General features: G+C 44.8%; 1 protein-coding gene and 1 long non-coding RNA gene across 4 annotated transcripts in view; one reads left to right on the top strand and one right to left on the bottom strand.

The window, feature by feature from the left end:
* Positions 1-19,454, bottom strand: part of LOC144756198 (uncharacterized) — a 79,433-nt gene extending 59,979 nt beyond the window's left edge. Inside the window, exon 1 of the long non-coding RNA XR_013595097.1 lies at positions 19,349-19,454. This is a non-coding gene — a long non-coding RNA (uncharacterized LOC144756198). The remainder of the gene's footprint in view (positions 1-19,348) is intronic.
* The window catches only part of LOC144756195 (stonustoxin subunit beta-like), a 223,551-nt gene continuing 215,573 nt past the window's right edge, over positions 19,435-27,412 (top strand). For 2 of the 3 annotated variants that reach the window (XM_078645799.1, XM_078645800.1), the window contains exons 1-2: positions 19,435-19,568; positions 25,298-25,414. In XM_078645799.1, the coding sequence (XP_078501925.1) occupies positions 19,541-19,568; positions 25,298-25,414 (145 nt within the window). In that variant the 5' untranslated portion in view covers positions 19,435-19,540. Of the gene's footprint in view, positions 19,569-19,726; positions 19,798-25,297; positions 25,415-27,412 lie in introns of those variants that run through there. The other variant, XM_078645801.1, reaches the window with a different exon arrangement.

The raw sequence follows: 27,412 nt of genomic DNA, 5'->3' as shown, positions 1-27,412 counted from the left end.
TTCTCCCTCAATTTTAGATAGGTGCATTTTTTTACTTTTCAGAATGTCATGGTTTAACATTGTTACTTCTAGCAGACCTTGTAACGATTTTTGCACCATTAACATCAAATCCAGTATTGAAGATGCTGGTGATTCCGACGACTCCAATTTTATCTCTGGATGCTGGTTTTCCCCATTTATAACGCCTTTTTGACCAAGCACACAGGGTCATTGCTGCTTGAAAATACCATTTTTCCTGAACCATCAAAACTTCCATCTAAGTTTGGGTTTTTTTCTTCACTGTGCCTCGAACTCAGGCTAACTACCTTTTCCAGCGTCTGACGTAAGAATCGCGGGGAGGAAGAAAATCGCGGTGACATTATTGTCCCCTTTTGGCCTGGCAGGGACTGTACTGATCGGTCAACTAGATCTATTGAGTCTGCCAAGCGGTCATCAAAGATTAGAGACGTGCCCCCTTTCCATAGGTCCTCCTCCTCTTCAGTAGCATTAGCTTTAGCCGGTGAGAAAACCATTTTGAAATGCTTTCCCACAAATTCTTTGATTGTATGGGTTGCTACATTCCCCTTACTTCCTCCCTGTTGGACTTCTTTGTTCTTTTGGGGACGTTTTGTTTTTTCCTTGACCACAGGTAATGTCGGGCTCTCTTGGTCATCTTGTCTATTTTCACTGTTAAGCTTTGCTTTCCTTATTGTTCCTAGAGTGCTCTTATTTCTCTGTGGGGCCATTTTAGTCCTTAATCACTTTCCCTTACGTGCTTTAATTTAAAAAACAATTTAATTGAATTAAATGAAGATTCTTTCCACTTACCTCTGTTGTGCCTGGCCCTTGCGCTCGTGACCCGTGACCTTATCCACTTTTTCCTTAAAGCAATGTATGTCCTGGGTTAAGCGGGTTGTTCTGCCAAGTAGTCCAGGTTTTCTCTACCACCTCCTCACTTACGGGGGATGTAGCCAGACAGGGTTCCTCCTTATCAATTTTTACGGAGTTACTCCTTAACCTTCACTTCTCCCTTTTCTCTTGGCTGTGCCAGGGCTTGATTTGCCACTCCTGACCACCCGGTTTGGCCCGGGGCTCCGGGATCTATACTCTGAGGACGAGGGCTGGAGCACAGCCTGGACACACGGGTCCCACAGGCACTGGTTGCCACGCTCCTCGCTCCACTCACTCCTCACACCTCCTTTGGGCTGAAATTATGCCCGCATTCCGCATTCAACTCGCGCTGCAATTTGCGAGTTTTTCTTTTACGGTCTGCCGCCCGGCTCCAGCAGCTTTAGCTCCCTTCGCTTCAGCTCCCTTCGCGCTCCTCGCTCTTCGCGCACTGAAACACGCGTCACGGGGTCACGGGGTCACAGCGGCAGTTCGGCAGTACGGCACAACAGAGAGTACGGCACAACAGAGAGATGTACTGTAACGTCTTACAAGTGTAACTCTCCATGTGGACAGGATAGAGAAATGGAGTTTAGGCTCTCTGAACTCCGAATTTACTAACACATCTTTTAGTAAAGGCGTTTTTATAATTTTGAGTTTGAAAGTGCCACTTTAGTGGGCATTTTCTGGCTTAACTATTCTGTGTGCCTCTGCCTGTTTGTGTATTCACGGTCTGGTTTTGGAGTGACAGGAGTTGGGGACGTGCATTCACTCTGGACGTTCCCAAAGGGGGGTTGAGGTGTGCCATGTCTTTCCTGGGTGACTCATAGTTTAAGTTTAAGTTTAAAATATTTATTAAGCGCACTTTCACCAGCGGTTTCATGGCGCTATGACCTGCAGACCTCCCGAGTGGAAATGATAAGGGAGGAACAACGTAACGAAGGGCTAACTAAAGGATTTGGTGAATAGGTGAGCTTTGAGTTTCTTTCGGAACTGGGGGTAGGGCGTTAGGGATCTGAGCTCAAAGGGCAAGGAGTTCCATAAGACTGGGGCAAGGGTCGCAAACTTCGAACCCCCCCATTTTTTTCTGCGGAACCGGGGAACTGATAACAGGGATTGGGATGAGGATCGTAGCTCCCTAATTGGAAGATATGGGACAATCTCTGAGGCAATGAAAGCGGGGGCCGTGCCCAGTCGAGCCTGGAAGGCGATGGAAGCAAGCTTGAACTGGACACGTTCACGGACAGGAAGCCAGTGTAGGGATTTAAGGAGGGGTGTAACGTGACAAGATTTGGGAAGTTTAAACACCAACGTGCGGCCTGGTTTTGGATCAACTGCAACCGCCTAAGACTGTATGCAGGTATACCAGCATATAAGGCGTTGCCGTAATCCAGGCGGGAGATGACCATCGCAAGGATAATCAGCTTCAAGGCATCAAAGGAAAACAAACGAGATACCTTGCGGATGGTGCGTAAAGAGAGAAAAGAGGAAGAAACCACAGAACTAACATGGGAGTGAAGGGTGAGGTGAGAATTAAGTTTAATGCCTAAAGTTTTAACTGAGGTAGAAGGGACCGGGGGAGAACCTAGGGAAGGGGGCCAAAAAAGTGAGGACCAGGGACTGGAGGCACCACCTGTCAACACCAGCTCGGTCTTATCTGGGTTGAGTTTCAGGTGGTTAAAATCCATCCAGTCCCGGATAAAAATCATAATAGACTGAAAATTAAGAATAGAAGCAGGAGAAGAAGAGAGATTGAAAACAAGTTGGAGGTCATCCGCATAGTTGTATACGGCGACCTCCATTTGTTGCAAAGCAAAAATAAGGGGAGCAATGTAGAGGTTGAACAAAAGAGGTGAAAGGGAGGAACCTTGGGGGACCCCGCACTGAACCTTCCGGAAGTCCGCAGAAAAGTCACCCAGGCGAACCGCCTGGGTGCGGCCCCTCAGGAAGGAGGACAACCACACTAGGGCCGAGCCCCCGATCCCAGCCGCCCCGACACGGGAGAGCAAGATGGAGTGATCAACCGTGTCAAAGGCGGCTGAGAGATCTAAGAGGACCAAAGCCTGGGATTGACTGGTGTCCATTCCCTCCCTGAGGTTGTCAAGGACCGAGAGCACTACGGACTCTGTTGAGTGTGCAGGGCGAAAGCCAGCCTGGCGAGAAGCCAAAGCCCCATGCGCCTCCACAAAGGCGCTCAGAGCCTTGGTGACGTGACGCTCTAGCACCTTGGCCAAAAATGGTAGGAGAGAGATGAGGCGATAATTGGCGGGGACCGAAGGGTCTGCGCCAGGCTTCTTTAAGATGGGTAAAATAATAGCTGTTTTCAGTGGGTTGGGCACAACCCCCTGGGAAAGAGAACTATTGAGAAAGTAAAGAGGGGGATCCGGACAAGTAGTGTAAATGTGACGGAGGATGTGGGCGGGACAGGAATCCAGGGGGGATCCAGACTTAATGAGGGGAATTAATGAAGAGAGGGATTCCTTGGTCAAAAGAGGAAAGGCATTAAGTTGTCCTTGAGGTGGAGGACACTGAGGGTCCACGAAGGTAGGGGAAGGTAAGGGAATATTGGCTTTGATGGCGACAATCTTATTAATGAAGAAACTATTCAAGGAGTCACAGAGGTCCTGGGAAGGGGAGGGTTTGAGGGATGTCCGATCCGAAAATGCCAAGTTGTGGATAATCGAGAAAATTTCTCTCGATTGGTTCTCGGCTGTGAGGATCTTGGAGGAGAAATAGGCCGTTTTAGCGGCCAAGATAGCTTTCTTATATTGAGCCAAGAGAGCGATAAACTCAGCTCTAAGGATGGAACAATAATTTCTCCTCCAGGCCCGCTCAGCGCGACGTACCTTAAGTTTGATGGTTTTAAGGTCATCAGTGAACCACAAATTGGCATCCTTCTCCCGCTTAGAGGTCAACCGCTTTAACGGAGCAATGGACTCACTGGCTGAAGAAAGCCACTGCTCAATAGCGTTTGCCTGAGCCAGAGTGGAAAGGCCTTGTAAGGTGGGATAGGAATCAGCTAAGAGGGCAGATAAGTTATTCGGTTTCACTCTGCTCCACGAGCGGACCCAGACATTTTTGGGGAGAGGGAGCCTGGTAGTAGAACTTATGGGGAGAGAAAAAGATATTAAATGATGATCAGACCAGGTGCAAGGTGAAATGAACAGGGAATCTACCGGGTAGTTTAGGGACCAAATCTGATCCAATATATGCCCCTTGACGTGAGTTGAGGAATGAACGTGAGAAACAAAATTAAGAGATTGAAGTGTATCTGAAAACTCTCTTGAGGATGAACACTCTGCTGGGTCAGAGGGCCAGAAATTAAAGTCACCCAGTAGTAAGACAGAAGAGTTATTAACCGTGAGGGTGGCCAGCACCTCTTGAAAGTCAGCAAGAAAACGTACAGGAGACTGGGGGGGGCGATAGATGAGGACACAAGTGAGGGGAGGGGAAATGGAAGTAGTGCGGATAACAAGGTGCTCGGTAGTAGCAATGTCTGGCAAGGAAAGCAATTGGAATAGGAAATCAGACCGGGCAATAACTGCAACGCCGCCCCCAGTTCTGCCAGATGGACGATCAGCCCGAAAAGCATAATAAGGAGCAGGAAGAGAGGCTAATAAGGCAGGCAGGGAGTCATCACTGAACCAAGTCTCAGTTAAAAAGAGAAGATCAGGTGCGTGGAGATCCAACAACACCGATAGTTCATGTGAATGAGCCACTGCCGACCGGGTGTTTAAATAATAAGCCTTAAGAGACCTGGCTATAACTGGGTTGACGTCCTCCTTGGGATGCAGGGGGGAAGTAGAGGACAAAGGTGGACAAAGGCAAGGAGAAGCAGGGGACAAACCAAAAGAGGAAATACTAAAAACCTAAAAACCTGGCTTTTCCCACAATCTAGCTAAAAGTCCCTCTGTTCCTTTCAGCACCCTACCAGCGCCATGAAACTCACGGTGACAGTGCGCTTTACAAGCACCCCCTTAACATAACATAACATAACATAACATAATGTAGGGACACATGAGGGAGGGATTTCAAAGGGGCGTGGCAGGGGGTGGAGGAGCCAGAGAACTGCCGCGCCCAGCACAGCCCATAGTTGGGCTGAATAGACCTGGGCTGCACTTAGAGGAGTGGCAGGAGTTTTGTAATAACCTCTCTGATGTCTTTTAGGAGAAAATATCCCCGATCAATGCAACTTTTTCAGTAGCTCATCCTCATTCTGGAGAGGGTATTTTTAGTAGCCCTAGAGACACTAAGTCAGTGTTCTCGGAATTTGCAACTATCTTGTTAGAAGCTTCTTCTGGCAATCCCTGGCTGGCGAAACAATATCGTGCTTTGGCTGAGCTGCTCAACCCCCCCCCCCCTCCCCCCTGAATGCCATCTAGAATTCTTGGCTGAGACAGGGGGTATTTCCATCGGCCTGGAAACATGCGTTTCTCCTTCCCATTTTAAAGAAAGTCAATTCTGACCCTGCAGTCACCCGTAATTATAGGTCCATTTCCCTGCTGCCTGCCCTGCTAAAATACTTGAAAAGCTAGCTCACCAGCAGCTGGCCGCTTTTATGGAGTCTAATGGCATACTGCATCATTCCCAGTCCGACTTTCACCCTGGCTTCAGTACAGAAACAGCGCTGATTGAGATGGCAGATGCCATTCAATGGGGAGTGGATGGGGGCTCGTCGGTCATGCTGGTACTTCTCGACCTGTCAGCAGCATATGACACAGTGTCCCATTCCATCTTACTGGGTAGCCTTAAGCAAATAGGCATCCAGGGGGCAGCCTTTGACTGTATCGGTCCTTACCTACATGGCCGAGAACAACAGGTCTCGATCCATCCTTACACCTCCACCACAAAACCATTAAAGTGGGGGTAACACAGGGATTGGCCTTGAGCCCGCTACTTTTCAACATCTATTTGACTCCGACACTGGGACCAAGGTGACATCTTAAGCCGACAACACTCAACTGATGTTTACTTTCAGAGTGTCAGCACATTCCTTTGACTCTCTGAAACTGTGTCTAAAAAACATCTCTGCCTGGATGAGAACTCACTTTCTTAAACTTAATGCTGACAAGACGGAGGTCTTGTTTTTTGATCAAGCTGTTCCGTGTGGGTCCTTGTTGATCTCTTGAGGATCGTCACCAACAAAAATGTAGTAAGTTCTTCAGACTTTATTTCTTTAAGTTGAAGTTTATTTACTCTCAAGAGATATCCAGCACAAATAGCACGACAGTCCAGTCAGGAATAACTGTCAAAACCGCAACCCCCACATTCTATCCAGGAATCCAGAACTCCATAACCTAAGAATTCCAACTACAAGCGCCTGAAGAGACAAAACTAAACACAGAATACTACACCCTCCTCAGCATTATCCCCCCCACTTCTTAGTTAGGTGGGATGAAGACCTGTCCCTTGACATCCATGTCCAACAGGTATCCGCGGCCTGCTTTGGCAAGATAAAAATCATTAGGAAATGTATGGATTTCTTGCCCGAGTCAGCACGCAAAACCGACCTGCCTGTCCTAATCACATACCATCTTGAGATTATACTAACGGTCTCTTCATGGGTCTGCCAATTGGACCCATCTGTAGGCTTCAGATAGTGCAGAATTCAGCTGCCAGACTGCTCTGCAAGGTCTCTCTTCGCAAACATATTTCCCCTTACCGGAGACAGTTGCATTGGCTACCTGTGGCCAAGCGCATCGAATTTAAGGTCCTTACATTTGCCTTGCAGGCATTTCGAGGATGGGGGCCCAACTACTTGAGGAAGAGACTTCAACCTTACCAGCAGAACAGATCTCCTAGGTCTAACCACAAATGATACCTTACCACCCCTAGATTCGCGAAAGCCAGAATGGGGGCAAGGACATTCGAGGTGGGGACCTCTAAATGCTGGAAAAACCTTCCTCCTCAATTGCGCGTATTGCAGTCCAAACAGGAATTTAGAAAGGCCTGAAAACTTTGCTTCTTAGTCTTATTGACTAAGACATACTGACCACTATCTCTATGGGACACGCCATCTGGGGTAGCTGCGTGCTATAAAAGTATCTTTATAATTATTATTTTATTAGCACCTGGATAGGCTGTGTCTCCTTTGCATAATGCTGTCCCCACCTCCTGTAGTGAAGCTTGACCAGAGGACAGAACTGATTTGGACCGGGCTCAGAGACTCTTGCTACTAAGAGAACAAAGAGAAATTGGGGTATGAATATTGGACCTTACACCCCAGAAAATTAGATCACTTCTGGACTCAAGAGGAACCTCTGCCAAGGATAAGAGCGGGAGAGCTGTAAGGAGGAGTACTGCCCCTTTGCTGTGTTTGCTTTGTTGAGTTGGCCTGCAGTTGCTGCCTCAGCCAAGGAGAGGACAAAGACTGGAACTTTGCTGTGAACTTGGTTAAAGAAGAATCTCCAAACGCTTGTGTGCGCATGCCTCCTGTTCTGAAGTCTTAGGGCCACAAAGACTTCACCTGCAACCCACTGACCAGCACCTGGACTCCTGTCTTCAAAAGGGCACCAATTTCAGTGGCTGGGTCCTGATAATTGTGTGGTTGGTGCTGCAAAGCAAGAACTCCTCCAATGCGACATTGCCAGTGAAGCCACGGCCTGCAACGAGGCCGGCGGCACCGCTTGTGAAGTGCACAACACATTGCCTTGCATGTCTGCAGCTCCGACACCTGACGTTTTCGGCCCTCCCGACACCAGTGCTAGCACCGATGCAGTCATCACCACTGCCAGCATCCTGTTATCGCGGAGCCGATAACAAACAAGGGTGACTTCACAAACTCTTTGAAGTCGCATCACCTCACCGAAACCAACGCCTCACCACCGCCTAACTTTCCCTGTCCTGGATTGGACGTCTCACCTCCCCATGTCAAAAAAGAACCAGCTTTGCCTCGTCACCGACGCCTCACCTCCACAACGTTGTGCATTGTCTGTTCACTTTGTTTCCAAGGTACTGTTGTTTGGGGGGTCCACGTGACTCTGTGGCTGCCCGCGCACCCTGCGGTCGGTGCCATACTTTGGACTTGTGCCTGTCACAACGTCGTAATAGCCCCAGGTGGAGCTTTTTTATTTCTACAGTTTTATTTTTAAGTAACAATTTTTAAAGTCAGATCTTGATACATGTATGTTGGATTTTTGTGGTTTTGGTCTTGTTTGGTTTAGATAAAGATACTTTATTTTTCTTAGCTGGTGTGGTGTCCATTTGTGGTGTTTTCACTGCGTTGCTGTGTGTTTGGGTACAAATACTTTTTGGTGCAAAATAACAAGGACCCCCTGTTTTGGAATAGGAAATCCAGGTGACAGGGATAAACACTTTGTGAAAACAAATAGCTAACAGACAAGACAGCTGGGTAGGAAAATAATTTACCTAATGTATAGACTCATCAGCATTCTATGTAATCACCAATGAATTCAAAACATTTCAAATAAAATTACTAAATATTAATTAATTGTATAGAATTCAATCAAACAACAAAATATTATAAAACACAATGAAGGAGGGAGTTAATACACATGTATATAACACAACGAGAATTTATTATAACACAGTAATTAAAAAAGTGAACAAGAACCACAATTCATAAAACCTTCTTGTAGCAATTTATATTTAAAATATACAGATAGACAAATAGAATAGACTTTCAACTGTTAATAACTAAAGTTCTTTCTAAATCCTAAAGTATAAAGAACCCATATTCACAAGAACATAAAACGTGGCCAGAAAACTAAATTCTGTTCGACGCGCGTTTCGGCGTTTCCACAAAATTTAGTTAAAGTACAAGACTCGTTTTCTGACGGTTTGGTTATTTCCGAGTGCGGAATGAAAATAGTTCCCACTCTTGGAGCCCGGTTTATTCAGCGTATTCTGGAAGCCGGTATTTCCTTTTATCGAGCTCCGACGAGATAGATCGAGTTTAGGTCGCGGACAGGCTGGATGTAGCCGCTGGCGTCTCCCGACCGTTAGGATGCGTATCGATCGGAAATAACCAAACCGTCAGAAAACGAGTCTTGTACTTTAACAAAATTTTGGCACTGCCTATCATAGGAAAGAACGTAAACAGCTGTCCAAGTGGAGAATTAAATAATAGAAAAAGGATCGGGGAAAATATAAATCTAATGACATAAATTGACATCTCTTGTCTAAACAGAAGTGGAGTGCTTTATTTGAACACGAAATATTCTGACCATGGGAAGTCGTATTCCTTTGTCTTTTAAAATTATTACAGTATAACCTTGTGGCTCCTGAAGAAGGCGTTTGTGGAAACGCCGAAACGCGCGTCGAACAGAATTTAGTTTTCTGGCCACGTTTTATGTTCTTGTGAATATGGGTTCTTTATACTTTAGGATTTAGAAAGAACTTTAGTTATTCACAGTTGAAAGTCTATTCTATTTGTCTATCTGTATATTTTAAATATAAATTGATACAAGAAGGTTTTATGAATTGTGGTTCTTGTTCACTTTTTTAATTACTGTGTTATAATAAATTCTCGTTGTGTTATATACATGTGTATTAACTCCCTCCTTCATTGTGTTTTATAATATTTTGTTGTTTGATTGAATTCTATACAATTAATTAATATTTAGTAATTTTATTTGAAATGTTTTGAATTCATTGGTGATTACATAGAATGCTGATGAGTCTATACATTAGGTAAATTATTTTCCTACCCAGCTGTCTTGTCTGTTAGCTACTTGTTTTCACAAAGTGGGTACAAATACTTTACACAATTGCCTGTGATATAAGCCTGTCTGCTTGTGCCAAGCTCCCAAAGGGATAAGCAGGGGTTATCTAAAGTGTATAACTCCCTTACACTGGCTAGAAGAAGGGGCACTAATTGGACAAAGGTGCATACCTCTACCATCTAGAGACCCCCATTTTTAACAGAGATCCACAAAACACTAGATCACTAAGCACTGGCTAAGCCAATTGATGTCGCCTGTGAAAATGATTTGTTTTGCTGATACTTGTTTTTCCCCCTAAATAGTGGGCATGGATGAGTGTGCATCTGCAGCAGCCATAATGACATTTGCTATTGTCTAAGATTATCTTTTCAAAGATGGCCATGGTGGATGCTTTTTTATTAAAGTATAGGAAAATCCATTCTGATCCATTCAAAGATGGCTGCACACAAAGAATGAGCACACATCTATGATGGCTGTGTTTGGATTTCCATTTAGTGATGAGCACCACAGATTCACATTGATTTGCAATGGCCAACTTTGAAAGTACTTTTTTAGAGTATGGTGTGGGTAGGCATCTTCAAATGGTTAAAAGATATTTTTATGATAGTTGCCAGCAAAGCCATTGGCTGGCAGCACTCAGAGCCGTTCGGGAAGTGGCCGAGTTCAGGTAGCGAGGGAGAGCAAATTGGCTACCATATGCACTGTAAAGTCTGACATCAACAGTACATGCTTTACAATCTAAACACAGAGAGAATGAAAAACTTCTTGAGGGGGGCAAACACAGGAATAGGGAGGAAGGCCATCATATTAGAAGCAAGGAAGCCATCTAATCCGGAGTGTTGGCCAGACCCAAAGGTCACTCTCTGTATTTTATTGTTCACAAGGTTATTTCAACAATACATAGATTAAGCTGTCTATAGCACGACCTAAAAACTATGGCAATAACTACCTATCAAGCATGTTTGCAAACCTTGAATTATTCTGCATAGTTGTAGTCAGATATTTACTTTGCAGTACTCAGTGTGCAACACCACTTTACCAGCAACCCCCTTGCTTAATACATAGCTCCCATTACTGATATAAGTGGACTGTGTATTGAATGAGGTTTTGTTTTAAATCACCTACTGCTTTGGAGTTCTTGGAATAAATACTTTGCTGTGGAAATGTACTGCTCAGCATCATCAGATTACACCTGGCATTAAAAGGCCCTCAGATCTCAGAGCTCCACAAGGACATCTACTGTATCTCAGAAATTATCAACCAACCAAAAGAACAGAGCTCCCAAGATTCTCAATTTCACATGCAAGTTGCTGATCTAGAGCAGGTTTTATTTCTTTGTATTCTCATTCTTGTAGTACTTTTCCTTAATTTAAATTCAGGGCAACATGCAGTAGAATTCAAAGAAAATAAGCAAAGCCAATAGGTCTGGCATTAAAGTGCCAACACAGACATTCACAAATGCTTTCCATCACAATTACCCGTGTTATTGTTTATATGACATTATAAAACTGACAATTACCACACATTTTTACAACACATATGCCTTTTACCACGCATATGCCTTCACTATGTAAGCAAGTGTGAATACATAGTATATATATATATATATATATATACATATATATATATTAATCTTATTATAATGTGAGTGATATATATATATATATTTATAAACCTCCCTTTTTTAATTACCCATACCACCCTATGGCCCTACGCATCCCAAAACTCTAAAATACCCTTACCGCCCTTTATCCTTACACACCCCTAAAATACTTTTAACACCCTGTACACCTAATCACCCCAGAAAAAAACTAAATCACCTTTATCACCTCATACCCCTACTCTCCCTTCAACCCTAAACACTTATTACCCACTATCCTTACCCATTCCTATACCCAAAAATCACCCTTAGCACCCAATGCCCTTACCCACCCATACAAATAACCTTACCACCCAATTCCCTTATTCACCCAAAACACTAAAAACACTTACCACCCAAAATCCTTACCCACCCCAAACAATATCCTTACCATCCAATACCACAAACCCTAAAAACACCTTTACCACCCACTTCCATTACCCACCCAATAAGCTCTAAAAATACCCTTACCCACCCCTAAAAACACTTTGCCACCCAAAAGACACCCTACCAATCCCTAAACCATAGAATACCTTTTCCACCATATAACCCTACTCACCCTTAAACGTAAACACTGAAATGTGTTTGATGTGTATGTGTCTATACATACATATACACACACATTTATCTATACTAATATAATAAAGAGAGAGGCCAAACCTTTGAGGCGGGTAATCTCAGGAACCACCAATCACAACACCCAATACAGCGTTGGAAAGGGCAGTTGCAGCAGAAGGGCATAGGCTATGCAGACACCCACCATATACATTTAAAAGGTAAAAGAACCGTGCCAGCAAAGTAGTCCCTTGTGGGCGTATCTGCGTTGTGCTGTGGGCGTGTGCTGGGGGGCGTGGCAAACGCTGGGGGCATGTGGTACGTTCCGCCCTTCATGCCATGTATCATATTGTGTGCTAATCCCACCCTGCTCCCTTTAAATAGCCCTGCACCCCATAATCATAACCCACCCGTACTCCTTAAAATACCCCAACACCATTAAACACTAACCCATCTTAAACCTATAAATATACCCTGTACCCCAAACCCAAACTGAACCCTAAAAATACCAGTGTACCCCAAAACCCAAACCTAGCCCTGAACCCTAAAAATATCCCTGTACCCCAAAACCCATACCTAGCCCTGAACCCTAAAAATATCCTTGTACCCCGTAACCCAAACCTAGCCCTGAACCCTAAAAATACCCCTGTACCCCAAAACCCATACCTATCCCTAAACCCTAAAACTACCCCTGTACCCCATAAACCAAAACTATATCTGAACCCTTAAAATACCCAAACACCGCAAAACATATACCTCGGTACCCCAAAACATATACCCCTATACCCATACTTACCTTATCCAAACATTTTAAAAAAACATGCTTTTACCATTCATGCATTTAAAACGAATTTCGTTGTAAATGTATGCATGGTAAAAGCATATAAAATGTAATGCCATGCGTTATAATTGCAAAAAACAAAGTTGATGGACAGAATGTAGAACAATGTCATACATTCACCCCAGTACAAGGATCTGGGCCTAAATCCATCGTTTTTTTGCACTCCACACCACCCTGGGTTAGACACTGGCTATATGCAAATCAGCTCTGACCCTGTGCCTCATGGGAACAGTCCAGTCCGAACTACCAAGCCATGTCTTTCCGAGACCGGAATCAAGCATCCAAGGACCGGTTTCTGGCTATCAGCCTTCATCAGCCTGGCTAGCTTGACTCCAGTGGAGTGGAGAGCCTGGGACTCACGTCTGAGCATCCCCAGCACACTCAGGGTGAAATTGCAAAAAACACAGTTGATGGACAGAATGTAGAACGATGTCATACATTCACCCCAGTACAAGGATCTGGGCCTAAATCCTTCGTTTTTTTGCACTCCACTCCGGTCCAGGGAAGACATGGCTTGGCAGTTCGGGCTGGACTGTTCTCATAAGGCTCAGTGTCAGACTGATTTGCATATAGCCATGTCTGAACTGGGGTGGCTGAGTGAACTAAAGAATGGTGATGGATTAAACCCAGATCAGTTGACTGGGGGTGGGTGTTTGATTTGTTCTGAGCATCCCCAGCACACTCAGGGTGAAAATTGCAAAAAACACAGTTGATGGACAGAATGTAGAACAATGTCATACATTCACCCCAGTACAAGGATCTGGGTCTAAATCCATCGTTTTTTTGCACTCCACACCACCCTGGGTTAGACACTGGCTATATGCAAATCAGAGGAAATCAAAAAGGGGGAGTGAAGAGGTGATGCCGATGGGCACACGAGGTGGGCACGTCCTCCTCTTATCAACGATTTAGGTTAATCAAAAAGGGCCACCTCACATTGGGTGGGTGTATATCCGGATGTCATTGGAATACACCTTCTTTGTTAAAATACCCCTCACACACCAAAAGGGCCCTTGGTGTCATGCTTCATCATCGGGGTCTTCCCGTCCCGCTGCGGGGCGGGGCAGTGCTGCGACAAGCGGATACGCTGGAGCACCTTAAGGTGGAGGTGCTATGTGTTGGGAGTGAGTGTCAGTGGGGTCAGGAGTGATATAAGTGTGAGTCGTTAAAAAATACCTGGCCTAGTGGAAAAAAGAAATTTTATTAAACACTGGCTGGTATTATTAAAAGAAAAGTGAAGCGGAGAGATGGAGCAGATTAATGGGCTCTCTCTCCTATGTGGGTCAACATGTTTCGAGGCGCGGGGCCTCTTCGTCAGGACCTAGGGGAAGATCCCCCTGTCACTCACTAGTGTTTCTCCACAGAGGTAGAAAAAGTGTATATACAAAAAAAGTGAAAAACCATTGACTATGTGTGTAACTACAATTAATAATTACGACACATTTTTTGCTGCCACACTAATAATGTAGTATGCCTGCAAGATAAGAAAAACTTATTATAATTGCGCCGATCCCAAAGTGCGCTTAACTCTAAGTCACCTGTAAGGGAGAAAGAGACACACAAACATATATACCAGTTTGGAATGTTGGGATCATGCGTAAGCAGTGAAGGATATTGAAGCACATCCTGAGAAAACACACAGTCACACACAGAGGAAGGTAAACTTGCAACATGCACTCACTTTAAACCTACAGCCAAGAACAGTCTGCTCCTGTACAGTAGCTTCCACCCACGCCATCTACGTGAGAACCTTCTGTATGGACAGTTTCTCCGCCTACGGCGTAATTGTAGCAACATTGATGACTTTAAGACACAAGCGGCGGATTTGGAGTGCAAACTTCTGAACAGGCATTACCCTACGAACATTGTTCGTAAAGGCCTCAAACGTGCCCGTAACAACAACAGGGAAGCGCTTTTGGAGGACACCGAGGCGAAGGAACCTGATCCACGCCCCATCTGCGTAACAACTTACAATACAAACTCCAACCAGATCACTAAGATCGTGAACAAACATTGGAGATTGTTATCCTGTGGCAAACTGAATTTTCCTAAACCTATGTTTTCACATAGAAGAGGGATGAACCTGAAGGATCTTCTGGTCCATACCAGACCAAAAGCAACTGGTATAATTGAACCCTCTAGAGTCATAGGGGTCAGTGGACACCACCCTTGTGGTGCATGTGTATCTTGCCAATACACGCAGAAGAGCAGAAGTATCACATTTTCCAACCAGTCTACATGGGAACAGCGAGCCTTCACTAATTGCAATAGCCGCAATGTGGTGTACCTAATCACATGTCCCTGCAACAAGGAGTATGTGGGCATGACCAGCAGACCCGTGAAGATTCGAATGGGTGAACACCGCAGCAATGTACGCTGCAATAGGACAACAACAAAAATGTCAGCACACTTTGCCACCGTAGGACACAATGTCCATGACCTGAAATGGACAGTCATCGAGGCTTTTGCCAACGATAGAGACCTTCTATCTAAAGAACAACGCTGGGTGTACCGTCTGGGAACACACCGCACAGGCCTGAATGACGACATTCCGTGGGCCCAACTGAATACCTAGGGGCTGCTGGGTGATATACACCATAAGCAACTGACTACTGTTTTTCAGTATAATGTTTTTCAGTATAATTCTTCCAACGTTCTACCTCTCCCAGTCCTCCATGAACTGGAATGTATATTTATGTAAAAACAACAGCAAGCATTTGGCTCTTTTTTTCAGTATAATTCTTCCAAGGTTCTACCTCTCCCAGTCCTCCATGAACTGGAATGTATATTTATGTACAAACAACAGCAAGCAATTGGCTCCTGTTTTTCAGTATAATTTCTTCCAAGGTTCTACCTCTCCCAGGCCTCCAATAACTGAAAATGTATATTTTTGTACAAACAACAGTATAGATGTGGCTCAGCAATCTGCATTTACCATCCTAATATCTTTCCTGCCATAACATGACTTTATTTTTTAGTATTGCTGGTTCCCTAGCCCTACAGACGCGTGTCTTCCTTCAACACTACAACCGGGGAAGATGTGCGCATGCGCGCCGGCTACAGCGTCAGTTCTACGCACATGCGCGCAGAACGAGCAATCCGGCGCATGCGCCGTGCATGAGTAGAATGCACTGGGCCTCACAGCGCGGTTGCGGGCTGATTTAATTCGAACCTTAGTCTGCCGAGCTAGGAGCTACAACGGACTCAAGAGATAAGTCTAAGCCTGTTAGGATCCGGGCACCCGATCTAATAACCCACGACCGAAACTGCATCAAAAGGAGCGGGGGGTGGGTCTACCTACCACTCTAATATGGCCGCCCGCATTACTAACCTTTTGGGCCTCTGTTACTTCGGCGGGCTTTCCTTACTTAATTGAACAATTAATCAATTACTCTACTCTATATAAACTCGCCGCCCTCAGCCGCCCTCACATCCACGGAAGCCGCAGACGAAGGAGGAAGCACGAGCGTGCGAGGGGCTCAGTAAGTACGGCATAGCCGTTTCAATAGAATGAACCTTGTATCCCAGCCAGACCCTTGCCTTGTGATACTTGGAAAACATCTGATGGGATAGAATTTCAATGCACTCCCTCTCTTTCCCCTTTGCAGTTGGGACCCCACCTTACCCTTCTGTCTTAAGCTGGCTCATGAGGCATTGACTCCTCCAATGATAAGTATGCATTTGAATACCTCCACCCCAGGCTATTAACATCCCCTATGTGTAACATTTCTGTGTGTGACTGTGTGTTTTCTCAGGATGTGCTTCAATATCCTTCACTGCTTACGCATGATCCCAACATTCCAAACTGGTATATATGTTTGTGTGTCTCTTTCTCCCTTACAGGTGACTTAGAGTTAAGCGCACTTTGGGATCGGCGCAATTATAATAAGTTTTTCTTATCTTGCAGGCATACTACATTATTAGTGTGGCAGCAAAAAATGTGTCGTAATTATTAATTGTAGTTACACACATAGTCAATGGTTTTTCACTTTTTTTGTATATACACTTTTTCTACCTCTGTGGAGAAACACTAGTGAGTGACAGGGGGATCTTCCCCTAGGTCCTGACGAAGAGGCCCCGCGCCTCGAAACATGTTGACCCACATAGGAGAGAGAGCCCATTAATCTGCTCCATCTCTCCGCTTCACTTTTCTTTTAATAATACCAGCCAGTGTTTAATAAAATTTCTTTTTTCCACTAGGCCAGGTATTTTTTAACGACTCACACTTATATCACTCCTGACCCCACTGACACTCACTCCCAACACATAGCACCTCCACCTTAAGGTGCTCCAGCGTATCCGCTTGTCGCAGCACTGCCCCGCCCCGCAGCGGGACGGGAAGACCCCGATGATGAAGCATGACACCAAGGGCCCTTTTGGTGTGTGAGGGGTATTTTAACAAAGAAGGTGTATTCCAATGACATCCGGATATACACCCACCCAATGTGAGGTGGCCCTTTTTGATTAACCTATATGCAAATCAGCTCTGACCCTGTGCCTCATGGGAACAGTCCAGTCCGAACTACCAAGCGTTATAATGGTATTGCGGAGTCATGGTACTTTCGCAATGAAAGTATGCGGAGTAATGGTATGCGGAAAGAAAGTTGCGGAATAATGGGTGTTTACCCTTCCCCGGTAAGTACATTGGTGGCACGGCGGCCCACATATCCAGCAACATACTCATATTTTTTCACCACCCATTTGAAAAATGCACAGGTCTCTCTCCTTGATGGCCAGCCCCAAATACACTTTTAGACACACCTCCCGCCACAAGTTCTACAATTGCGAACTTTAGAGCTGGGGAGCTACGTTCAAATCTCGGCATCAGCTCAACATCCTGTGATTCCAGGCAAATCGCTTTGTCTCCCCGTGCCTACCACAAATGAATGTGTTCTTCTGTAATGTAAATTGTGCTCATGCCATGTTGTCGAGTTCGCGCTATATAATATTGCAAGGAAAAATAAAGTAGGGAAACTCGAGTTCACACACTACTGAACGCTCACTCTTAAGTGCATCAGCAGTGCACTGTGAATCGGAGCGTTTCACAGGCCTGTCACAGATAAGAAATGCTATCAAAACGAAATCCTACAAAACAATACACTACTGGCCGGCAGCAATTCATACCCGGACAACGTCGGGACGGGCTGCTAGTACTTACCATAAATAGACTTACCATGCGTGCTAAAGGCATATGTGTCGTAAAAGCTGGGTAGTAAAAAGACTATGTACTAATTTCCATGTTGTAAAGGCTGATTCCTGTGTTACTGTCTTCGTTGATGTCGATAGTTGGGGAAAAGGAGGATTGCTTTCTGTATAAAATGCATGTAGGAGATTAAGAATTGAATGTAACAAACAGTGGGATGAGTGATTGTAGTTGTCAAATGTAAAACAGCCACTTATGCATCCCAATGAAAGTACTTCCTGAAAGGCGGAATGATACTCCAAATATCCAACAGCATGAAAAGAGTAATGTATACTGCATGCAGGAAAGGCTCACACTAGGTCTATGTTGAAGAGTTGGTAACAATACATCTTACAGACAGTTGTGCTGTCAATCTAGACTTAAAATTCTGGACTGGATGAGCTACTCGAGCATGGAGCCAAAAACCTTAATAAAAAGGAGATAGCCTTGCTCAGCCCTTAAACATGATCAAATCTTATCTACTAGCCCTCAGAGACCTTTTCTTAAGCACTTAGAGAACATTTACCCTTTTATGCTCACCATACGGAGCTCACATACCTGTCAATCTAATGATTTTGCAATGAGGGTGAAGCCAGACTGATCCAATTATGGTGAATGGAGAAAAAAACGTTTTTCGAAGGAGATATAGGTTAGAAAAGAGGGTAATATCACTGAAGTTCCTGGAGGCACTTTGTGAAGAGGGTGAATATGAGTGACAGGGTAATTAGGGTTGCCAACTGACCAGTAGTCAACTAGCAATACTGCTATTTCCAGTTCCAGGCCAGGGCCAGTGCCAGTCTCTGCAGTAATTGTCCGACAGTGCTGGGCTCTAGCCAGCACATAACAAGCATTTGCAATGCAATAGGTCTCGCATTTGTGAGTTTAAGTATTAGCATTGTAAATGACAATGCCTTTTATTTATGTTTTAAAAACCAAAACATAAATGAAAGGCATTGTCTTTTACAATGCCAATAGCTCAAACTCACGTAAGTGCGAGACCTAGTGCATTGCAAATGCTTGTTGTCTTTATATTCAAGAGACTCTGCAGACATATAAAAGGGAGGGTCGCGTCTTACGTATATACGAGATTACAGATGCATCACTCTTTCATGTTTTCACATAACTGTAAATATACAATGGCATATTGTTGCTTCTTGAAAGGGAACTGTGAATATTTTGCATGCCTGTCTTTGTTGATATACTTTGGAAAATGCTCAATAAAAGAATTTAACAAAAATAACATTGGCTCATGCACGGGCTCTAAGCGCAGAGCTAGAGCAGACTCGGCTCGCCCTGTGTATTTGTCGACTCGCCAACCTTGCTTCAGATATGTGCGCACTTAAACTGTACGAAAACAAAGTTATTTCCTGTTATTGGGCCTAAAGTCTCGTGGCCAACTGTTGTAAATTAATGGAATCCTAATTAGTCTGTTTTTTTAGTCAAAGGTGTCCTCTCCATGGTCAGGGGATTAGTATACACTTACATCGCCTACCCTCACAATTCACCGGACTCCCCTAATTGCGTAACCACTGGTGCTCAGCAACATAACCCACAGTTTAATACTTTCCCTCATTCCTCACCAGCACTTCCTGCTCCTCCACGTAACTACTGTACGCGTGAGTCATGCACATGCTGGGACGCGCGTGTCACGTGATGACGCATCGCCGCCAGGGGTCATTCCTCTATAGAGGACTACTCACAGCTAGCTGCAGCCTGTCCCTAAGAAACTTCTGCCTGGAGACAATCAACTGCAAAAGGTGGGCGGAACCCCTATGTCCGAGGTGGACTGTCCTCGCGCAGGTAAGTACCGGCACAGAAAAAAATATGAGCTAACGGAAACTGGAAAATACTGCCACTACTTCCGGGTGATTGGGAATTGGGAGGGTCTCTAACTGCGTCACGGTGCCTGCCAGTGACTTGACCACTTTGCATGAGGGCGGTGTCACCCCAGCGGTCGAAGTGCTTTAAAAACAAGCACTGACAATGTCAATAGGTTTTGCCATATAGTGGAGTTTACTGGCGTGGATAGGTGTGAAGAGTAGTGTTATTAAGTAGTTAATAGTGTTGTGGAAGGAGTATAGTGTTGTAGAGGGGTCCTTAGTATTAGAATTGAGTATAGTGTTGTAGACTGGAGTGTTTTATATGTTGCGTAGTGGTGTAGAGTATAGTGTAGAAATGCAGAAGTTGTGGTGTAGAGTACAGTTGCATAGATTGGAGTATGTTGTTATACAGTGTAGGAGTTTAGTGTTATAGAATATAGTGGAGTAAAATGATATGTAGTGTATAGATAGAGTTGCGTAACTATCCATAGCTGCCAAGGTTTCAGATTGCTATGTGTGACATTTTCATAATTTCATTGTAATTATGAGTGACATTTTACCGACTATGAGTGACACTTTACCGCGAGTAAAAATCAAGCAATGAAACATAAAGAGAAACATATAAAATATCAGAATTTACACCCATTTGAGCAACAAGAAACTAGTGCGCTAACAGTGGCCCGCCTGCGAAGAGCGCCAGCGAGCTGCTCTGCCAATCCATGCAAACATAAGCAAATGCTCAAGGTATGTGTAGAGATAAGATCCAGAGTGGAAACCAGCATATTCACACCATGGTCCAATGTTGGCAGGTTAGCCCCCCATTACACCATCCCTAAAACAAACAAAGCTATCCTCCAAGCAAACTGATAGCAAACTAGTCATAAACAATACAGGTGGAAACAATCCTTTTAAACATGCGGCAGAGTTAATTTACAAACACGTGTGTGTCAAGAAATATAAGAAATACGTGACCCTCTGCAGTGAATCATACTGTGGCTACTCACCATGCCTACTACGTACAAATGATACCAATCACTAGACTCCTCAGTCAATGCACATGAATAGCAATACTCACAATTGCAAAAAGCACAAATGTAGTGATTGCTGCCTAGACTAACAAAATATTAACTATGTCCTTAAACCCGATGATACAGTTCAGACACAAAAAAAACATGCACCCTGTCATTGAAAACAAAACGAAAAAAAGAAAAATGAATCAGTGTTCCATGAACAATTATTCGCCATTTGCTGTTGTATAAGATGAGCAACAGCATTTCACTGTGTGTGGCACTAATGTCCTCTTAGTGGAAAATGCACCACATTCCTGTTACATGATGACTTACGTATTAGTCTCTCCTTCAGAACCCCTTAACGCACATCTCCTGGAATTCCGCCACAATCCACTGTGTTTGTTCTGTTGTTCTTTTGCAGCCCCCAGGCTGAGGCAGCGTGACTCTCCCTCAGTGACAGTGACGACGTCGATCGGCCCTCTCACAGCTGTTGCATAATCATGCAGCACTCTCCGTCACTAAGTGGCCCCTCGAGTCGGCTGGCCCGGGCTGCTCTGACGGTAATTCGCTGGCGGCCGGGGAGACCAATAATTCAGCTCCTGTGCCTGCCGTGCTCCAGCGTGGGTAGCTCTGCAGAGCAGGACAGGGTCTGAGGTGCTGCAAACAGCAGTGTAGGGTGAGCCAGCGGCCGACCATGATGCCCGGGCCCCTGTCCAGGCCCGCAAACCAGTGAGGCTGAGGAAGAAGGCGAGCCTCTCGCACCAGAGTCTTCACAAATTGTATAACTCATTGCGCCCTTTGGTAGCAGGACGTCACGTCACGTGCTCCTACGGCGCTACGGCAAGTCTAAGACTTGTGTCCCTCAGCCCCATGGCGCCACGGAAATAAAAAGAGATACATTATAGCAGAACTACTGGCGCAGGCTGCCGCTGTGAGGCTGAGCCTGCTCAGCTGCTGAGCTGTGGGAGAAGCCAGTGGAGGCACTCAATGGCACATAACGCTGTTTGAAGCACGATTTTTGTGACAGCAGAAAGTACTGCATTATGCGTGACAATGCATTTCAGTGCGGTGATGCGCACCTCCACACTGATATGCGTTAGTGTCACGCATAATGCGTGATACTTGGCAGGACTGACTATCACACAGTGAATTAAAAACATGTATGGTCTGTAAGTGGCAGTGGTCTTTGGAGTGTCTCAATCCCTCCCGTTCTTCCCTTCACACCACTTTCCTCTGTGGTCTCTCTATGTTCAATATTTACACAGTTTTTCCCATCTGCATATCTAACGCCATATCTCGTTCTTCTTCATCACTCTCTTTTCACTTCTCCACATACTTCCTTGCATCTCCTTCACTTCTCAACCCCCACACAGACAATACACTCACTCACATGTAAGCACTGATTTTCTTTTGTTTTCACCCTCTCAGTATTTCGACAGTTATGTAACTTTTTTGCCCTATTATTATGAGAGCTTTGTACCTCCTTCACATACTTTTGCAATGACTCACAGTTGCAATTGAACATGTGTCCATTGGTGTGTGTGCTCTCATCAGACATGCCAAGGACTGGATGAGCATGTACTCTGAACACCTTTATGACCCCCTCGCCAGGAACTATGAGAAACTCACACTGCCTTTAGCCTCAGTTGTGCCCATTGAAGACACCCACCCCCAACCTGATTTCACAAATACACGGAGAGGTGTCTCAATTTATACAAGAGTTATTTGCAGCATGAAAAAATATAGAGGACAGCAAAAGTAATGAAAGGGTCTCCTCAGGCCCCCTCACACACTGTTTGCTAGGTGGTCTTTGCAGCCCTTAGCTCTCACTAGAGGGCACTCATAAGAACCACAGTCCCTTTTTCTTCTACGCCAGGGTGTGTGCTGTACTGCTACAGATCATGGGTCTCAGGCACACACACGTCAGCCAGTCATGGAATGAACTACAGCTGGCAATGTCTCCTTCCTCTGAAATGTACTGAGAATGTGTGCAGCATATGAGTCTGGCATACACAGCAATCCCTGAACAGAGCTAGAATCAGGTCTCTGCATCCTGTGGGTCTTTTAATAGATTAGCTGTGGGCAGTGTGTTACATCAATGACAGGATGAAGTTAAGTTTCGTTGAATTAACCAAGCTAGCAGGATCTTCTCATAGAGAGCCTCATTCATCGACTGTCAAACCGACTGTCACCCAAACCTATCCCCATGTCTTCTACATATCAAGTTCAAACCAATAAGGAGAAGAAGGAAGGGGAGGGATAAAGCAGAAGGTATAGAGATGAGAAGGTAAATCCATATAATATGGTATGTTCCACAGTGTACAGCATACAAAGCAGTAGAATATTTATGACTATATACAACACATGCTTCCCTTTAGCAACAAAATAAACAATAACAAAGTGGTTAATCTTGAATAGTTCTTAAAAAAGGAGCTCTAAACCATGGGTATAGGATCACCTGTTGGATGATTGATGCATTAGATAGGTCATCAACACTTTCCATGTTACTACCATCACCAGGATTAGAATAGGTTCTCTCATCTTGTTGCAATGACAGCTCTTGGTTCATCTGCAACAATTTTCCATTCACTCCATGCAAAAATCCAGGTTCAAAATCATACTCAATACCGCTGGGATAAACATTAATTTCTCCATCAGTTATTACCTTTGCCAACCGTTTCCTGCTTCAACACATCCTGTCTGGCACAATAACTCTTCCTTTGGTATTTTCTTTTTCTGAAATTTGTAATATTTGTGTATAATGTTTCTGTGTTTTTTTTCTTGTGCTTTTATGGTCATTTTATATGTGACGAATAAAGCTTCATGAATTGAATTGAACTCTTCCTTTCTTAATTTAAACAATTCTTATAGGTTTGGAAATCCTATAAGGTCCCTTGTCGACATGAAAAGTAATCTTCATTTTCACCATCTCTCCCACTTGAAAATCATGTGGATGGACCGAATGCCTAAAGCAGGGGGTCTCCAACCGTTTCAGTAATAAGAGCTACTAATATTATTAGTGTTGTAATAGTAAAAAAGTTTTTATCACTTTGGAATGTCTTGGCATAGTAAATATATAACAACCATAGTTGTGATACTCATGGCGCTAAAGTAATCATAACAGTAGTAATAAGTCTCACAAATGAAATATAATTTATATCTGAAATATCAGGATTAAAAACATATTCAAAATTCAGTCCTTTTTCTCCAAACATCAGATTATGAATTTTGTAAATACACAGATTTTCGTCTCAAATACACACTTTTTAATTTTGATAAAAAACATATTGTTGGACTTGGTCCTTTTTGCTGGGTCATCCCTGAATTTTATGTCTTTCTCCTGTATTTTGTCCGACCTGTTTTTGTTGGTTTTATGACTCTGCGCACTTTACCACTGCTGATCAGTGCTAGAGTGCATATGCTCTCCCTATGGTTAATTTATGTATGGATTAGTGATTCAATGTTTCGTTGGTTTGGTTTACTTGTCAGACCCTAGTACAGTACACTGAGTGTGCCCAGGGCTTGTAAACCAAATGCTGCAGTTGTGCCACCCACAGAAGCAGCCTGTAAAAGTGTGTCTCAGGTCTGCCATTGCAGTACCTGTGTGCAGTCTGGTACTGCCATGTTGACTGGGCAAGTGCACCCCCTTGCCAGTCCCTAAACCTTCCCTTTTCTGCATATGAATCACCCCTATGGTAGGACCAAGGGCAGGGTGCATTATATGTAAAATGTAGGGCAAGCCCTGGTGTGTGTGGCATGTCCTAATAGTGAATTACAGCCATTTTCGCTTTTCCCTATTGCAAGGCTACCTGTTCCCCGTAGGCTGGAATAGGCAGTTTGATTATTACATCCTATAATCCTGATTCAGGGAACTAGGTAGAAATTAGTGTTTAGTATGCCTGAACTCAAAATGATAAAATGCATCTTTTAGTGAAGTTGTTTTTAACATTCTGTATGTGACAATACCACTTTTATAAGTGGGTATTTTCTTGTCTAACTGTCCTAACCTGGCTCTGCTAGCTTTTGTATTCCTTGTCTGGAGTTTGAATGACAGGGGCTGGGGGATTCCAGGAGACAGGGTGAGTCAGCACAGGGCTGAATAGAGAGATCTGTATTGCAGATGGGAGGGAGGAGTTGTACATGGGACCCCCAAACCTAACACCCTTGTGTAATTCCATGTCCCTTTTATGCCGTATGCAATACAATCCTCCAATCACCTGGAGTTATTCTAGTCATCCTTGATTCAGATGCACTGAACCTGATTATATAATCATAATTTAATCCAAATTAAAATATATATGTGTATATATATTTATATATATATATATATATATATATATATATATATATATATATATATATATATATATATATATATATATATGTATAATTTTTGCAATTGACATAAAGTTACATCTGGTTTAAGTCATGTCTACAAGAAGTTTAAAATCAACTAATATTCCATTGTGGCAGAATGACGTCCCTCTATATGCATCTAAAGCTGATTAAGTCCCTTTGGTTATCTCAGTGCTGATAACTGTATTGCATGATTCAGAAGTGGCAGGGCCACTAGTGCTCAGGTTAAGAGGTTAATGTCAGAAATGAAAGTCCATTTAACCCCCTCAGTGATTGTCTCCTGTAGTAGCTACAGTTAAAGGAGATGATAGTAATATTGACATATTTTCCTTCTGATTTTTAGTCTCTGTTGAAAACATGGCACTGGGAGATATACCTTCCATTGAGATACTACCAACCCTTGGTCGACCTTTTCAGCTTGGGATGTTGTATGACTGTCGCAACCATGCTGTGATTCCAGGTAAAAAAATGAATATGCTGCTACTTGAGATTTTCTAAATGTATTCAGTTTCACATTCAGCTTTGGGGCATTGAACCAAAATTCACCTGGAACACCTGTGGATGGGAAAGCAAATCTTGTAGAACTGCACCAGAGCAGTAGTTTGCGCAACAATCGGGTTTACCAATTCAGCGTCTGATGAAGTATGACAAGCATAAAGAGAACATAATAAGATACAAAGGTATTGACTGTATCCTGTGGATCTGTTACTTTATTGTCGTCTATGTCTATGATATGTGGGATTACCTGTGATTGTATCTCTGGTGTTGCCAACCAATGTAGTAAACCCCTGGTTTATCCCTGGATTTGTATATATTACCTTGGGAGGAGTGGAAGGGAGGCAAACAAATTTGATAGGCCTTATCCATGGATATATATCTGAGTTGGGCTCTAGAGAGCTCAAGCTGCCTGCAGTACACAGTGAGGTTGGGACCAGCCACCAGCTGTTCAAGCCTCAGCACCTGTGTCCTGAAGGCAACCACCCAGGTCTCTTGTTCCCATTTGTGTGTTCTAATTAGGTCTACAGCTCATTTGTTATCACAGTTTTGAAGGCCTCCCAGACAGTAACTTGTTAGCGAACAGAATTCTGTTTAATTCTGAAGTATCCACTACATCTTCTTGGAGGGCTGCCACCAAGTCTCAGTTTGTAAGCCACCAGGTTCGGAACCGCCAGTTTCCCCTTGATCTCTTGAGCTGGGGTCATTGCTAAGTACTGACAGGAAAATTGGCAAAGGAACTGATATGCCCTGTGGGAGAATGTCTTTGGCTACGGCATCTTGTGCCTTTAAGTGTGGGGCAAATAAGTAATTCAAACAGAAAAAAGATACATGTGCCATGGAGTTATACTTATGTGCTCTTTCGTTTGTGTGCCAAACCCTCAAGATGTCGGTAAGACCCAATTGAATAACTTACATCTGGTTCTTGTGGATATTGATGTTATATGTCTAGAATCTAAAGTTTTGTCCATAACTGCATTTAAATCCCTGATTTTCGCGCCCCCCGGTCTCCTCCCACCCGCTCCCCGCTTCCCGCCACCGCCGCTAACCACGCCCCCTTTCTTTCTGTACCCTCCCCGCCTCCCAGCTGCTCCGCCCTCCCTCGCACTTGGCCATATATGGCGACCGTGCGACGCAGGTGAGTGTGACCTAGTTTAGGTCGCACCCCGCGCCGCACGGCCACCAGCTGCTGCGTGCGTTTCCCGCCTGCCTGCCTCGTCTGCCTCGGTCGCCGCCGGGTGACCACGCCCCCTACCACCGAGCGGCGTGGTCTCGCTGTGCCTGCCTGACCTGCTGCTGCTTTTTGCTGTGTCCCCCTCTGCTTAAGAGCCTTTGCTCATTTGTATTGCCTTGCTTTGTGGAATTGTATTATTGTTGTTGTCCAACTGTTCTGTCGCCTGATTTTCGCGCCCCCCGGTCTCCTCCCACCCGCTCCCCGCTTCCCGCCACCGCCGCTAACCACGCCCCCTTTCTTTCTGTACCCTCCCCGCTCCCGCCTCCCAGCTGCTCCGCCCTCCCTCGCACTTCGCCATATACGGCGACCGTGCGAACGCGCAGCGTTGACGCGCAGCGGGCGCGCTGATTGTGCGCCGAAGGCGCGCCAAAGGTAAGCCCGTCTGCGCCCGTCCGCGCCTGGACCGCGCCCAGTGCCAGGACCCCTGGCCCCCACCGACAGAAGACGACCCGACTGACCTACAACGCCGCCGAACTCATCGCACTCAACACCGGCGGCATCCCGGGATGTCACCGAGCCACCCCGAAGCACACCCACGGACCCTTCAGCTGCCACGCCTGCAAGTTCACCTGCATCCGGACCTACCCTGCACCAGCACCCGCCAAGCCGAACACCAGCAGCAACCACCTCAAGTGCATCCTGCTCAACACCCGCTCCGTCCACAGACACGCCATCGAACTCTGGAACCTCCTCGACACCACAGCCCCTGACATCGCCTTCCTCACGGAG

The sequence above is a fragment of the Lissotriton helveticus genome, chromosome 5_1 (assembly GCF_964261635.1).
Source record: "Lissotriton helveticus chromosome 5_1, aLisHel1.1, whole genome shotgun sequence".
Taxonomy (NCBI): domain Eukaryota; kingdom Metazoa; phylum Chordata; class Amphibia; order Caudata; family Salamandridae; genus Lissotriton; species Lissotriton helveticus.
Note: the sequence above shows the minus strand (reverse complement) of the source record. Positions and strands in the feature narration are given on the sequence as shown.